General features: G+C 58.1%; 1 protein-coding gene across 1 annotated transcript in view; it reads right to left on the bottom strand.

Annotated features, from left to right (window-relative positions):
* The window catches only part of SCART1 (scavenger receptor family member expressed on T cells 1), a 46,018-nt gene extending 31,109 nt beyond the window's left edge, over positions 1–14,909 (bottom strand). The window contains 19 exon segments of the mRNA XM_063101632.1: positions 1,172–1,486; positions 2,185–2,496; positions 3,512–3,835; positions 4,227–4,311; positions 4,423–4,648; positions 4,814–4,886; positions 6,820–7,092; positions 7,636–7,773; positions 8,581–8,613; positions 8,995–9,309; positions 9,914–10,222; positions 10,302–10,652; positions 10,655–11,014; positions 11,382–11,687; positions 11,896–12,414; positions 12,772–13,077; positions 13,797–14,030; positions 14,414–14,655; positions 14,830–14,909. Of these exon segments, the coding sequence (XP_062957702.1) occupies positions 1,172–1,486; positions 2,185–2,496; positions 3,512–3,835; positions 4,227–4,311; positions 4,423–4,648; positions 4,814–4,886; positions 6,820–7,092; positions 7,636–7,773; positions 8,581–8,613; positions 8,995–9,309; positions 9,914–10,222; positions 10,302–10,652; positions 10,655–11,014; positions 11,382–11,687; positions 11,896–12,414; positions 12,772–13,077; positions 13,797–14,030; positions 14,414–14,655; positions 14,830–14,909 (4,801 nt within the window).
* Between the last annotated feature and the right edge of the window lie 911 nt (positions 14,910–15,820).

Here is a 15,820-nt window from a genome sequence, read left to right as displayed (position 1 = left end):
TGATAGGAATGAAAAGTCATAAAGGTAATTAAGAAAACAATTTCCTTAACAGTCACATCAAAAAGAATAAAATTTTTAGGAATAAAGTTAACCAAGGAGTTCCAAGACTTGTACACTGAAAACTGCAAAACATTGCTGAAAGACTCAAAGAAGACCTAAGTGAATGCAGAGACATCCTATGTCTACGGATTAAAAGATTTAACACTGTTTAGATGGCAATGCTCCCAAAGCCGTCTACAGATTTTATAAAATTCCTGTCAAAACCATAACAGCCTTTTTTTTCTCTCAAAAACAGAAGAACCAATCCTAAAATTCATATGGAATATCAAGGGCCCCTGAATAACCAAAACAAGATTGAAAAAGAAAAAGTCACAGCACTCACTTCTCTGTTTCAGAATTCCCAGAGCTTCAGTGATCAAGACAGTGAGGTGCTGGTATAAAGACACACATACGCATCAAACGAATGGAAGGGAAGCCCGGAAATAAATCCGCGTGTCTGGGGTCAACCGGTTCCCATAAGGGTGTCAAGACAGTGCAGTAGGGAAGGAACAGTCAGTCTCTTCCACAAGTGAAAACTGGACATCAACATGCAAAGGAGTAAGACAGAATCCCTAGCTCACACCACACACAAAAATTACCTCAAAATCAGAGACCAAATGTAAGAGCCAGGAGTATAAAACCATGAGGAAAAAATGTAGGGATACATTTCATGACCTTGGGTTAGGGAATGGTTTGTTACATATGACACTGAAATCTCAAGAAACAAAAGGGAAGAAAATCAATAGGACTTTACAAAATTAAAAACTTCTGTGCATCAAAGGACATTATTAGGAAACTGAAAAGACAATCCCCTAATGGGAGAAGCTATTTTCAAGGTACGTACTAATAAGGGTCCAGCAGCCAGAATTTATAAAAGAACGCTCGTGATTCCACCACGAAAAGGCAAACAGCCTATTTTCTAAACGGGAAATGGCCTTGAAGCGACACTTCTCCAAAGAAGTGGACAAATGGTCACAAAGCCCCTGCGAACGCTGGGGAGGGGCCGTGCCCGAGCGTCCGCACAGGGCTTGGGCTCCGGGGCTGGCACGAGTGCAGGGACACGGCCCGAGCTCTGTCCCCGCCCGACCCGAAGCTCAGGTCTCGCCCAGGGAGCCCCGCCTCGGCGACTTACTGTCCCCTGCGCACGTGAGCTCAGCGTCGCGGCTGTGCCCGCACTGGTGCCCACGATCCCTCGGGCAGTGGAACAGCAGCGACTCGTTGCCCGCACAGCAGAAGGCCTCGCTCCACACAGGCCCGGAGCCGCCGCCGAAGAGGGCGCCGCTGGGCATAGACAGGGCCGCCCCGCACTGCAGCTCCCGGCACACCACGTGCGCTGTGGCCAGGTCCAGGTCGGCGTCGCACACGGTGCCCCAGGTCAGGCCCCGCCTCACCTCCAGGCGCCCGGCACAGGGGTGCTCGCCGTCGGCCAGCCGGGCCTCCGTGTGTCCTGGGGGCAGACGCTGGACTGAAGCCACCCCAGGCGGGACAGGCTCCCTGCGGGCCTCTGCGGGGCACTGACCCCCCAGCCACCCTCCTGTCCCATGGGGAGGAAGGACGCAGGAGGCACGGCCCCAGGGGCCCAGGGGCCTGCAGGGGAAGTCCTGGGGTGTTTGAGCTCAGCGCCCTCCCACCAATGCGAGTCTCCCTCTGCCCTGGTGCCCACACAGATGGTGACAGCGGAGGCTCGTCCCTGGCCCCCTCCCCACCGGGGAGACCAGCATCTCCACCCCTGAGGCGTGGGCCCCTACGTCTGTGTCACTGCACTGACCGCACGTTTGGACCTCGTCTCTGGGCAGTCCACTTTAATCACCTGGTCAGTTTTAAACCCTGGTGCCCAGCTGCACCCTGGCGGGTCTAATCAGAGCTCTGTGGGTGGAGCTGCTATCAGCTCGTCAACCTTTCCAGGTGACCTCAGGGCTGCCAGTGGTGAAAAGCAAGTCCCCAGGAGGCCCCCGTCTGTCACTCCTTCCCCAGGAACAGGGATGCAATCTGGGCCCGGCAGGGCAGGGGCCTTGCTGGTGGAGTGGGGGTGAGTGGCCAACAGCCCCAGGGGACAACTCCCCCGCCTGTCCCCCAGGAAGGGGCCATCACCTTCAGTCTCTGGACATGGCTCTGAGTGGACACCTCTGTCTCAGAGATTCCTACCTGTGCATACCACCTCAGTGTCTGACAGGAGATCACACTGGTCCAGGAAGTTCAGGTTGAAGATGCAGCTGAAGATGCTGGACTCTGTTCCCTGGCAGGTCACCAATTTCTGCCCCGGACCTCCCAGACCCCCTGTGAGGTGGAATCTGGGTGCCTGGAGCGCTGAGCCACACCCCAGCCTTCTGCAGAAGATGCTGGCCTCCTCCTGGTACAAGCCACACCTTATCTCGGGGCCTCCTGTCATCCGTATCACAGGGGTCCCCATGCAGGGGCTTCCTCCACCGCTCAACTCCAAGGATGCCAGATTTCCAGCTGCAAACACAGGAGCCCGCTCTCCTCCCACCTGAGCCATGCTGCATTGTGGCCCTTCCACCCTGCACCCGTGGGGAACTGAGGCAGTGGCCTTTGGTGAAGGGCAGGGCAGGGGTCTGCAGCAGAGGACCTTGCTATGGGCCTAGGACCCTGGAGGCTGTGTGAGCAGCTGCCTGCACCCTCCCCATGCCTCCCTGCTCCCCACTGCCCGGTGCTCCACGCCCTCTGGTTTCTGGGGCTTCTGCCCATGGGGAGGGCCGGCCAGGTGGAGAGGGTGGGCAGGCAGGAGACAGGCCTCTCTGCTCCTCTGTGAGGGGCCCTGAGGCTGATCTCCAGGCCCCCAGGTGACGCTCTGGGGCGGCCTCTGGTCAGGGCCCAGCTGTCTCTGGTTCCAAAGCCCATGAGGCCCTTCTCACCCGTGTAAATACCCCTCCTCCACCTCTCCCCAAATGTGCCACTTTGAGCCTCTGCTTCCCACCAACAATCTGATGGAAGGTACAGGGCATGATCCCAGCCAGAACCTGAACAGGACAGGGGCTCTGAAATCTGGGGGTGACCCAGGAGCACAAGCCTCCAGAGCAGACCCTGCAGAGGGAAGCCCGAGGGACAGAGCAGCCTGAAGTCCTGAGGTGCGGGCCATGGCCTCTGCTCACGCCAGCCACATGGGGGAGGAAGGCAGGGACACTTCACTCAGAAAGTCCTGTGGTCACCACTGGGCCCAAAGCTTGATGGTCCCAAAGAGCTAACTGAACCCAGAAACGATTTTGGGCCAGGATCTCTGCCAAGGCTGTCTGGGTGTGCAACCTGTCCCTCCCCTGCACTGTCCTGGCCTTCAGAGGTGACACGTGTAGGGTCCTTACAGGGCCATGAGGGTCTGAGGGTCACCAGCCCTGGGGTCATGGGCAACCCGGGAGGAGGGGGTCCTGCCTCCCATCCTGGGGGTCTCAAGAACCACCCTCTTCCCAAGGGCAGAAGCCACGATCAGCAGAAGTGCCCCTGGGGGCGGCTGTCCCACCTGAGCAGTGCACCGCGCTGATGCATTCACACTTGCAGTCCTGCAGCAGCCCCCATGCCCCCAGGAAGCACTCCCAGAGTGAAGCCTCTGCACCCTGGCACCGCACGCCCTGCAGCAAGGGCTGCTGCGTGTCCTGGGGCCACAGCACGTACTTGGGTGTAACGACGGTGTGGCCACAGCCCAGCTGCCTGCAGATCACGGACGCCTCCCCCAGGCCCCAGCCGTCCACATACACCAGGCCCTGCTGCCCACTGTGCTCCACTTGCAGGAGGCCCTCGCAGCGATTTCCACCCCTCACCAGGACCAGGGACTCCGCGGCAGGGACTTTGGGAACAAGAACACAGGAAGGGCTTTCATAGGAAAGGTGCACTTGAGAACTTTTTGTCCAGAATCTTTAAAAAGTAGAAATCTAATTTTCACCTTCCATTCCAATTTGTCCCCTTAATATTGATTTTCCCAAGTTTTTCACACTATTTTTGCTGGTGTCAATGACATTAACAAAGTAAAATGTTAACAAAAATGAACAAAATGTTTTTTTTAAAAAAAAGGCCCAAGGACCATTTTCTGTGGAAACTCAACAGAGTCAGGGTTTCAGCCTCCCATGGTGGGTGAATGGCTCAGGAAAGGGAGCCTCTGGTCACCTTGCCTGCTAATGAGCTGTGCAGGGGACAGCCCAGCCCTCTGAGTCTCCAGCTGAGCCTCCCAGGATTCACACCAGGGAATAGATGGAGCCTGTGTGGTGTCCTCCCCTTCTCCCCTGGAGGAACGTCCTGCATGCCTGTGGCTCCGGCCACCAGCACCTGCAGAAAGCAGCACACACTCACCAGGAGGGCAGGTCCAGCAGGCCAGGAGCCTTAGTAGGGACAGCGCCATGCCTAGACACAGCTGCTGGAGCAGCACCATAGTCTGACAGTCCTAGGCAGGTGCCTGTGCTCTGCCTCTGTGCAGAAGGTGGACTCTGACTCGGTGGTGATGCATTCTGAGAAGGAAGTCTGGGAGCGCCCTCGCAGCCCCCCCATATCAGAGCCATCATCTGTCACCTGGAGCAGAAGCTCACCCACCATGCCTGAGCCCAGACAGCACCAGCAGCGTGTGGTGAGGCTAGGCTGGGCTTCCTGCAGCTGGTGCCTGACGCAGCTGCAGGTGTGAGATGGGCGACGAGCCGTTGTCAACAAGGCCCCGTGGCTGCATGCGAGACGCCAGGACCCAGAAGGACAGTGACAACCTTTCTTTGCCTCACACTAAAGGTGTGGCTGAAGACCTACAGTCCTTCCGAGCTCAGTGTGTCGTGAACAGACTGACCTGGAGCTCTGATAGAAGTCCTTGAATGGGCACATGCCCGTGACCAGCAGGAGAGGTGGCACAGTGCACACTCCTGGGGAGGACACAGGGGTGCAGGAAGCAGCCGGGTGCAGGGAGCGAGGATTACGTCACTGATGAGGCCTACCTAAAAGGCCTGCAAGGCCAACACTGAACGTGACAGCATGGCCTTTACACTCGGGCAAGTCAGTATGTCGGCTACATATCGTAAGTGGAAAGTCCACAGGAAGCAGGAGACGCACAGTGAGACGTGACTGTGCATCACACTGACACCTGCGCCTCTAGCAGAGGAAAGTTCTTGGTGGACGTGAGCCTAGAAGCCGAGGAACTCATGTCCGAGGGATAGAAGGACAGGTGTTTTTCATTGTCTTCCTTGGTTCTACCTTTTCAATTTACAATAGTGAATGTGTACTACTTTGTAAGCAGCATAAAAATCAGTAAAGGTTAATTTTCAGTGGGTTTGCCAGGGAACCAGTCTAAGAGACTGGTTTTCAGACTGCCCCGGAGGGGACGCACAGAGTGAGCGGAGTGGGGTTTCCAGAGACGGCTGGGACTGTCTCGGGCCGTCTGCGCCTTAGCCACGGCTCGCACCCTGCAGTGGCCTTGGTCAGGGTCGCAGGTGCACCGACTGGAAGGTGCCTTAGTGCCCGCCCGATGGAATGAGGATTGAAAGACGGCTGGAAAGAGCCCCGGCCTGTGCTCACAGTCCCCAAGGCTGGTATCACTGGACAGACTACAGATGAGGGACTCACAGGTGGCTTCAACCAGGATTTTACCAGGATGCTGAGAACCGAGATGAGAGAGTTGGACTCAGGAAAGGTCTAGACACAGGTGGTAATAACTCTGGGTGGGTGCAGCCAGGGGTGGGTGTGGCCATGGGCTAGTGGAGCTGTGCGTGGGTGTGGTTGTGGCTCTGTGTGGTCAGGGAGAACTTGGTGGGGTTTTCAGAGCAGGACAGCTGTGACAACTGGACATTTCAGCACCACAGCCCCCCAAACAGCCCACAACAGCACTGTCTGTACAGAAGAAAGGCAGGGGTCCCAGGAGGTGCTTCATGAGGGAGCCACCCAGAAGGTCAGACCCAAGGCTTGAAGGGGTGGTGGAGCAAGAAGAAAGTATGGTCCAGAAGGCCACTCCATTCGGAGAAACCTCTGCCCTGGCTTGCCTGGGTGTCAAGAGCAGTAGACCCCACCCCACAGCTAGGGGAGCTGTGTAGGCAAGAGGCTGTGAGTGACCACATTGCTTGAAACACACAAGGCCTGTCTCAGACAAGAGGACAAAGGACAAGGGTGAGGCAGAAAGGGGGGACCCGGAACATATCTTGGGCCACGGTGGGGTCTGATAAATGGTTCTGGGATGAATCAATGATGGTACATGAGTTCAAAGTGAGTTTAATAAGATCTGTTTTGAGAATAAGCACAATGAAGACGCCCGCTTCCCTGGTTTATCCCACCCTCTGGACACGCTGATGTCCCCCACATCAGCTCAAGGTCATCAGGTCCCGGGGCAGGGACTGCCATGGTCTTCCATCCCAGCCTGAGCTCCAAGGCCTGAGCTGACAGGAGCCCCACCTGCATTTAAAAAGAGAGATGTGCACTGGGGTCCTCAGCTACTTCTCAGAGCTCTCAGGAGTTCTCGGCTCCTGGTTTCTCTCTGTAAAGCGAAGCCACAAAGATCGGACAAGGGTTGGACAAAGTGGGTCAGGTGAGAGTGAGATTGCCTCTCACACCAAGCCCTCTCCCCACCCCATCGGCTCAGGGCCCCTCCTGTAGCTGACCAGGACAAGGTGCTGGAAGGACACTGTTCATGGCTACCAAGAAACCCAAATAAAGACCTACAACCTCCCTAACCCCACATCCCTTCATAAGAAGACCTGTCTAAAGAGCACCTTTGAAGGGACAGCCGATTATCCTAACACCCAGGCCCAAGATGGGAGTGAAAGTCACAGACACACAGAAGCGGCTCTCAGGTCCTTTAAATGTAGGCACTGGCCAGAGCACGGCCCTCCACATAAAAGCAGTACAGCAGGAAGAGCGCCATGGACCCCAAGGCACAGAGGTGCACACCCGCAGGGCTCAGCAGCGCCCCCGCTTCCTGCGCCTCCTCTCCCAGGCTGTCCTCAGGTTCTCCCGCATCATCATATTCCTCCTCCAAAACTGGGTTCCTGGATGATGTGGGCCCCTCATCTTTCTCCGCCTCAGAGACCACTCCAATGTCCTCATAGACACCCTCGGAGGATGGATGCTCCAGCATTCTGGAACCTGCAAAGGCCACACCAGAACCTTCTAGAAGAAATGCTCCTGCAGTCAAAGCCCATCCTGCCTGGCCCCTGCGGTCTCTCAGGCATGCCGGGACCCTAGCTTCTCTGCCAACAGCCCCCCAAGAGTAAAGGCGCTCTTCTAAGGGCCACATGCTTCCCTGGGCACCCAGGGCCCCGGGCTTCTGGGGTGGGGCTTGTCGATCTCAGCCCCTGAATACATCCCTGAAAGCCCTCAGCTACACAGACCACACTAGGCATCAGGGGACCCCTTGGAGCCTGTTCTCATACCAGGCAGCCCTGGCAGTGTGCACGCTCTTCAGTCAGCCTCTCTCAGAAGCACAGCAAGACTTGGACCCAGAGCTCTGGGTCCCCAACAGCTCTCGGGTCCACAGAAACTCCCTGAGAAGTTGATACAGGTAAGACCACCCAGCATGCAGGGCAGGGACCAGTACAGAGAGGGCCTGCAGTGCCTACGGTTTCACAGAGCGGCCCCAGCCTGCCCATCCCAGGGCCTGTGTCAACCACACCCAGCCCCACCACCTACCCTTGCAGATTGCTCTGTGGCGGCACCACTGAGCCCCCAGGAATAGGGAGATGATGCCCAGGAGGGAGGCAAGAATGAGGCAGGTGGTCTCGGGCAGGGTCCAGGCTTCCGACTCAGGTAGAGGGGTCAAGGGAGGGGCTGTGGGGAGAGTGAGAGGCAGGGTCTCCTGTGTGCCTGGGCTGCATTGTGACGCTGGGCCTGGATGACCTCAGCTTCCCAGGGAGGCTGCTACTCCCCAGAGAGATGGGCTGAGGCCACAGGGCTGAGAGGCCCAGGTACAGGGCACAGGTGTCAGGGCACAGGTGGGAGTGGCCAGGTGGGAAAATCCAGATGTGTGAGCCCAGGTAGTGGACACAGAGAGGGAGACCAAAGTCGGGAGGACACATTCCTCTTCTCTGTTCCCTATGTGTTTAGACATCAAATTTGCCTGAGCAGGTTCTGGGCTGGACTTGGGGTCCAGAGAGCCTGTGAGTTGTCTGTACGAACAGGGCAGGAGGAGCCCCTCTTGAAGGGCTGATCTAGTATCACTGGGGACCTGGTAGGGATGGGAAGCAGGAGGTGAGCCAGAGGCCCTGGCACACATGGCAGAGCAAAGGGGAGAGGGCCCCAGAGGGAGAGGCTGGGTGGGTGGACACAGGTAGAAAGGAACAAGGGAGAGCGTGCAGGCAGGAGAATACAGGTGCTCAGGCCCAGGTAGGGGCATTGGATGAAGGACAGAAATAGAAGGGCCTGGCTTGAGGGCCCAGGTGGAAAACTCCAGGTGGGAGAATCCAGGTGTGTGGGCCCAGGTAGGGGTCACAGGTGGGATGAGCCAGGTGGGGGCCCAGTGGACAGCTCTTATCTTACTGACTGCCCATTGCCCTGAGCTCTGCTTTGGACAGAGCCACAGTGTCCCAGAGGCCACCATCTACCAATGCCAAATTCCCAAGTCACCAACGGTAAGACCCAGAGAAGTGGTGGTGCTGAGCCCCAGAGGTCCTCAGGGCCATAGAAGCTGTGCCTTATTGTCCCTGGGGTCACCTGCTCAAGAAATGGCAGGAGCTCAGTACCAGGATGGGGAGGTGGTGACAGCTCTGAGCAGCACAGACCTTCATCCACACCCTTGCAACGAAGGCACAGGCCACTCATGCTGACCCTGACAGGACTGGCAGGAGGAAACCTGTGCCAGGAGCACCCTCAGGGGCCAGGTGCTGGGGAATCATTGAAGGAAGAGAGATACGCAGGGACCCCAGAGGAATCATCCAGCGCCCCTCTTCCCACCCTCCTCATCAGGAGCAAGACACATCCCGACGGCCCACCCCACCCAGGTCCCCTCTGCTGACTTCCATGCCCCCCCCACTGCCGTCCCCGCCCACTCACCAGCACAGCGCACACCTGCGTCCTCCTTGTGCGTGCAGTCCCCGCGTCCCCACGGCTCCGCCGGGCAGCCCCACATGGACGCCTCGCTGCCCCGGCACCCCACCTCATCCAGCCACACGGGCCCTGAGCCGGGGCCAAAGGCGGCCTCCCCCAGGGCGCCCACGGCCCGGCCACAGCCCAGTTGGCGGCACACGACCTCCGCATCCGCCAGGTCCCAGGAATCGTCACACACGGTGCCCCAGGAGCCCGCGTGCCACAGCTCCACGCGCCCGGAGCAGCCGTCTGCGCCCCCGCGCAGGCGCACCGCGCCCTCCCCTGGAAAGGGGCTGTGGTCACCACGGCGCCGGGGCCAGGACGGGGGTAGATGGACAGAGGGACGGACGGGGGGTACCTGGGCAGCTCAGCGTGGACGAGCAGTTGAGGGTCTGCCCGGGGGCCTCGAGAACTTCTCCTGCCTTTTCTGGGGAGGAAATGAGAACCCATCTCTGTAGTTGCAAGCTCAGCAGCTTAGAATTCTGTAAATTATTTTTCTTTTCCATTTCTTTCTGTCTCCCCAACACAGGAAATATCATCTCCTTGCTAGAAAAGAACTTTCTATGTGTAAGCAAAAGATACCCACGTGGGCTGAGGGATTCCATAAAGAGCAAAAGCTTGGGGCTTATCCAAGGTGGCCCTGTCCCTGTGGAACGATCTCAGAAGATGCCCCCGGAGCCCAGTGCTCCTGCCTCCCCCACTGGGGGAGAACCAGGGGTCTGGGAAGACTCCAGATGCCTCATACAGCCCAGAGCCTCAGGACAGGGATCTTGCCCCTTTACTGACCCAGCACAACACAGACTTGTAAGACAAAGTGAAGACTGACGCTTCACCCCTGGCCGAGCAGAACCCCTTCCCGCCCCCAGCCCCACCTGCTCACCTGCACACACGATCCAGGCTTCCTCCCCACTGGAGCAGGACTGCTGGTTCCAGGGGTCTGACGGGCACTGCCACAGGGACCTGTCATGCCTCTCCCTGCACTGAATGGAGGCCAACCAGAGAGCCCCAGGGGGAGGCCAGCTCGCTGCCCTGGGCTGCAGCTGCCCCCGGGACCCACAGCCCAGCTGCTCACACAGGATCCCCAGGGAGGCAGGGCTCAGAGTCTGGCAGACGCCTCCCCACGTCCCGTTGTAGAAAACTTCCAGGCGCCCTGCGCATGGCAGGCTGTGGTTCTGCAGCCTCAGATCCGTGAACTCTGCACACAGAGAGGCCGGTCAGCGAGACCCAGCGTCAGTCGGTGGGTGGGAGCCACAGGGGGGACGGGCTGCACAGACCTGAGCAGAAGACCCCGGCGTCCTCCTTGTGCCCACAGTCGTGCCGGCCCCAGCCCCCAGATGGGCACTGCCACAGCGCAGACTCGTTGCCCCGGCAGCCCAGCTCGTCCAACCAGATGCGCCCTGCACCGACCCCGAAGTGGGCATCCCCCGGGGCACTGAGCGCACGGCCGCAGCCCAGCTGCCTGCAGACCACGTGCGCGTCCAGCAGGTCCCAGGCGTCGTCACACACGGTGCCCCACGCGCCCCTGTGGAGCAGCTCCACACGCCCCGCACAGCGGCCAGGCCCCGCGGCCAACCGCACCCCGCGGCTCCCTGCGGAGAGACGGATCAGGGCGCCCCGTGGCCACGCGGGGACGGGTTGAGGGGGCGGAAGGAAGGGGTTCCACACTCACCAGAGCACACGACACCCGCGTCCCAAGAAGTCCCCGCGGGCACCAGCAGGGACGCGGACACGTTGCACTGGGTCAGATGCGTCTCGGTGCCCAGACAGCGCACGCGGCTCAAACCCACCGGGACGGCTCCGCGGCCGGGGGCAGGCGCGTCGTAGGCTCGCTCAGCCCGTCCGCACCCGATCTGCCGGCACACCACCCCGGCGTCTCGCAGGTCCCAGCCGTCGTCCAGGACGCGGCCCCACACACCGGCCAGGGAGACCTCCACACGGCCGTCACAGCGGCTCTGTCCGTCCCTCAGCCGCAGGGCGTGGGGGAGACCTGGGGAGGGAGAGCAGGAGCCTGCAGGGTCAAGGAGGTGCTGGGGCCGATGCTGACCCCACACAGTGACCTGTCCAACCCTCGATCCACCTGCCCTTCCTCCCTCTCAGCTGCCTTCCTTTCCATCGTATGTTCCCTCTGTCCTTCCTTCCTCTTCTATCCAAAATCCCCACTCGACCTCCCCAGACCTTCCTCCCTGCCCGTTCTGCCTACACCATCCCGCCATCCCCCTTAACCCATCTTTTCATTCCCATGTGACCTACCCATTGTCCACCCTGAACAGCCTCCTGTCCTGCCCACTGCTCAGCCCCGAGCTCCCCCTTCCACCCAACTGTCCTCACACACACACTTCACGTGCTGCACCCACCTGAGCAGATGGCGGCAGCCACGTTTCCCAGGGCACAGGATGAGGCCCCCAGGGTGCTCGCTGGGCAGTTCAACAAATGGGACTCTGTCCCCACACAATGAAACACATCCAGCCAGAGGGGAGCGTCCCCTTCCCCAAAATGGCCGCCTTGGGGTGTGGCCACCACATTGCCACAGTTGAGCTGGTGGCATAGTACGGTGGCATCTGCTAAGTCCCAGTGGGCAGCGCAGAGGGGAGCCCAGGTCCCACGCACCAGGAGCTCCACGCGGCCCTCACAGCTGCTGCTGCCGTTGACCAGCCGGAACTCTGGGGGTGGGGGAGGGACAGTCAGTGTGGCTTCCAGACCTTGCAGACACTGCTGCCTTGTCCTTAATGTGAGCCTGTCTAAATCAACTTTGCCAGTTCACTGGAATGTATGAGACACAGACGCACTCCAATAATGAGAGAAGTGGCCAAATGTCGGCTTCACCCGAAGCTCAGGTCTCTCCCAGCGAGCCCCGCCTCGGCGACTTACTGTCCCCCGCGCACGTGAGCCCAGCGTCCCGGCTGTGCCCGCACTGGTGCCCACGATCCCTCGGGCATTGGAACAGCAGCGACTCGTTGCCCGCGCAGCGGAAGGCCTCGCTCCACACAGGCCCGGAGCCGCTGCCGAAACGGGCGCCGCTGGGCGTGGACAAGGCCGCCCCGCACTGCAGCTCCCGGCACACCACGTGCGCTGTGGCCAGGTCCAGGTCGGCGTCGCACACGGTGCCCCACGTCAGGCCCCGCCTCACCTCCAGGCGCCCGGCGCAGGGGTGCTCGCCGTCGGCCAGCCGGGCCTCCGTGTGTCCTGGGGGCAGACGCTGGACTGAAGCCACCCCTGGCGGGACAGGCTCCCTGTGGGCCTCTGCGGGGCACTGACTCCCCAGCCACCCTCCTGTCCCATGGGGAGGAAGGACGCAGGAGGCACGGCCCCAGGGTCCAGGGGCCTGCAGGGGAAGTCCTGGGGTGTTTGGGCTCAGCGCCCTCCCACCACTGCGAGTCTCCCTCCGTCCTGGTGCCCACACAGATGGTGACAGGGGAGGCTCGTCCCTGGTACCCTCCCCACTGGGGAGACAAGGCTGCCCTGCACCCCGTGGGCGGGGTGGAAGAGCAAAGCCCCTCACCCCCTTCCTCTCTGAGGGCAAAAGCTGGATAAGAAGCTGGGTGGCTCAGCCGGAGCTACAGGCCCTGCCCCAGAGGAGACAGCTCCAGGGACCTCCCTAGACCATGAGGCAGAGGAAATACCGAGCCGTGTTGATCGTCTGTCCTGGGAGAGGGGGTTTTCATTCACACTTACCACCTGGCAGATGCAGACACGATGATCCCCGCTATTCACGTAAGAAAATGCTTCGGGCTGGGGCATCCCTACCTGTGCACACCACCTCAGTGTAGGTCGAAAGGACACACTGCTCTAGGTAGTTCAGGTTGACCATGCAGTCGAAGATGCTGGACTCTGTTCCCTGGCAAGTCACCATCTTCTTGTCTCCAGCGTCCCCTCCATGGTAGACTTTGGACCATTGCACGGCAGTGCCACACCCCAGTTGTCTACAGAACACATTTGCTTCCTCCCTGTGCAAGTCACACCTCAGGGCAGGGCTGGTTGGGCTCACCACCTCAGGGATCCCGGCACAGGGGCTGCCACCACCACTGAGCCCAATTTGCTGTGTGGTACCACCTGGTGGCACACAAGAGAAACAGAGTCCTCTAAGCCTGTGCCCACAGCACACATGCATGGGCAGAGCCCTGACTTGGCATCCTTGGCGCTGCTCATGGCCCATCTTCCATGTGCCTGCTTTCCCCATGGGCACCCCAAGGTGACAGAGACCTTTCTCCCAGGATTGCTGGATTGTGGCCTGGGTGTGCACAGCACACAGAGCAGCTGCCATGGGCGCTGGGTCAGGGCACTTGCCATGAGCATGTAAGTGGGCAACTCTCACTGCAATGCTGCTGTGCTCTCTACACAGCTGCAGCCCAGGAACTCCCTAAGGTGTCCCTGAAGATGAACGGTGACAAAGGAAAGCACAGCTTTGGTGAGTGAATTTAGAAATGAGACGGGGGTCCAGTGTAGGAAACTATTGGGAGGGCAAGAGCTAATCTCCAGAAGCGCAGCGAAGGAAAGCCCCCCCCCCCCGACCTCATTGTCCTGCAGCAGAAGGGAATCCCAAGGTTCCTGGGGGGACGGGGCTCTCACTCTTGCACCAGGCCCTCCTCCTCCATGGGGATTTGCTTTGGTGCCTCTAGTTCCTGATTAGAGGACTGAGGTCCCGGGACTAGAGGGCTAGGGGTCACCATCCAACCTACCTGAGCAGGTTATGAACACCACACACTTGCACCTGCAGCTGCTCTGCAGCTCCCATGCCCCCAGGGAGCACTCCCAGAGGGAAGCTTCCCCACCATGGCAGTGGACATTGTGCAGCCAGAGCTGTTCCGTCTCCTGGTACTTCAGAATGTACTTGGTGGCTGACCGTGCAGGGCCACAGCCGAGCTGTCTGCAGGTCACTGATGCCTCCTCTAGGCCCCAGGTGTCCCCACACACCAGGCCCTGCTGCCCACTGTGCTCCACCTGTAGGAGGCCATCGCAGCTGTTTCCACCCCCCAGTAGATTCAGGGACTCCTCCTCAGCCAGGCCTTCAAGGACAAGAACACAGATGGAGAAAGAAGATTCTGAGAATTTCATCATAATTTTCAAGGATTAGGAGCTAGACTCACTTTTAACCCAAATTCCCACCTTTATCTCAAATTTACCTACCATTGATACTACGCATTTTGATGGCATCAAAATTGTTGCTTTAACAAAATGAAAGTTAACAAAAATGTGTGCAAAGAAACCAGATAAACAGGGGTGACCATGTGGTATTATCCCCTTCTCCAATGAAGGAACGTCCTGCATGCCTGTGGCCCCAGCCACCAGCACCTGCAGAGAGCAGCACACACTCACCAGGAGGGAGGATCCAGCAGGCCAAGAGCAGGGACCACAGCGTTAGTGCAGACAGTGCCATGCCTGGGTGCACCTGCTGCAGCAGCACTGCTGTCTGACGGTCCCCGGCAGACACTGTTCTCCGCCCATGCGCAGAAGATGGACTCTGACTCGGTGGTGACGCATTCTGAGAAGGAAGTCTGGGAGCGCCCTCGCAGCCCCCCCATATCAGAGCCATCATCTGTCACCTGGAGCAGAAGCTCACCCACCATGCCTGAGCCCAGACAGCACCAGCAGCGTGTGGTGAGGCTAGGCTGGGCTTCCTGCAGCTGGTGCCTGACGCAGCCACAGGTGTGAGATGGGTGATGAGCCGTTGTCAGCAAGGCCCCGTGGCTGCATGCGAGACACCATGGCCCAGAAGGACAGTGACAACCTTTCTTTGCCTCACACTAAAGGTGTGGCTGAAGACCTACGGTCCTTCTGAGCTCAGTGTGTCATGATCAGACTGACCTAGCACTCTGATCAAAGTCCTTGAAGGTGTGTACGCCCTGTTCCTTGGGTTGAATGTCCCCCCAGAACTTAATCCCCATTGCAACTATTAAGGGTGGAAAATCCTATTATGGTAGTCAAAAGGTGAGTCCTTGAAGGGACCTTGAAGAGGTGATTAGACTGTAGGACCATGCATTAGGGAATGGATTAATAATGGTGGTCAGAGGCATGGTTCTGTGGGCTTTAAAAGGACAGTACATGTGAGTCTCTCTCTCTCTGCTCTGCCATTTTCTGCCATGGGAGACCCTGCATTGCTGTAAAGCCAACACCAAAGAAGACCCTCACCAGATGTGTTCCCTGGACTTTGGACTTCCCAGCCTCTGAAACTGTAAGCAATATATTTCATTTTCTTATAAATTACACAATTCCAGATATTTTGTTATAAGTGATAGAAATGGACTAATACATCCTGTGACCAGCAATTGTAAAGGTTACACATCTCCTGGTGAGGATGTGCATGGTAGGAAGCAGCCAAACGTGCAAGTTAACTAGACCAGGATGGTTAAATAAACCAGGGAACATCTGTATGATGGGATATGACACATTTTGCAAATCGTGCTCATATCTATGCATCTATGCAAATAAAGTTTTCAAAGGATATACTCCATGATGTTAAAAATGTTCATTTCTGAGAGGTAGAATGTTACTTCTCATTTTCTTCTTGTGCCTTGTCTGCACATTCTAAAGATTCTGAAATGAGCATCCAATTTTGTAAACAGAATAATTTCAATAAGTCAGAAAATGTACTCAGAACTAGCTACATAAGTTGTATGGCCCAGAACAAAATAAAAATACAAGGCCCCTTAATGAAAAATTAAGGTGACAACCTTAATTTTAATATTTAATTTCAGGGTGGCAACACAGAGTATGAAACCAAGTGAGGTCCTTCTGAGTACAAAGACTGAAGCCAGCACAATGTCCCTGAGCTGTCACCCAGGAAGCAGATGTGGTG

This window comes from Cynocephalus volans, chromosome 7 (assembly GCF_027409185.1).
Source record: "Cynocephalus volans isolate mCynVol1 chromosome 7, mCynVol1.pri, whole genome shotgun sequence".
Classification (NCBI taxonomy): domain Eukaryota; kingdom Metazoa; phylum Chordata; class Mammalia; order Dermoptera; family Cynocephalidae; genus Cynocephalus; species Cynocephalus volans.
The sequence above is the reverse complement of the archived record's forward strand: the minus strand, read 5'-3'. Positions and strand labels throughout refer to the sequence as shown.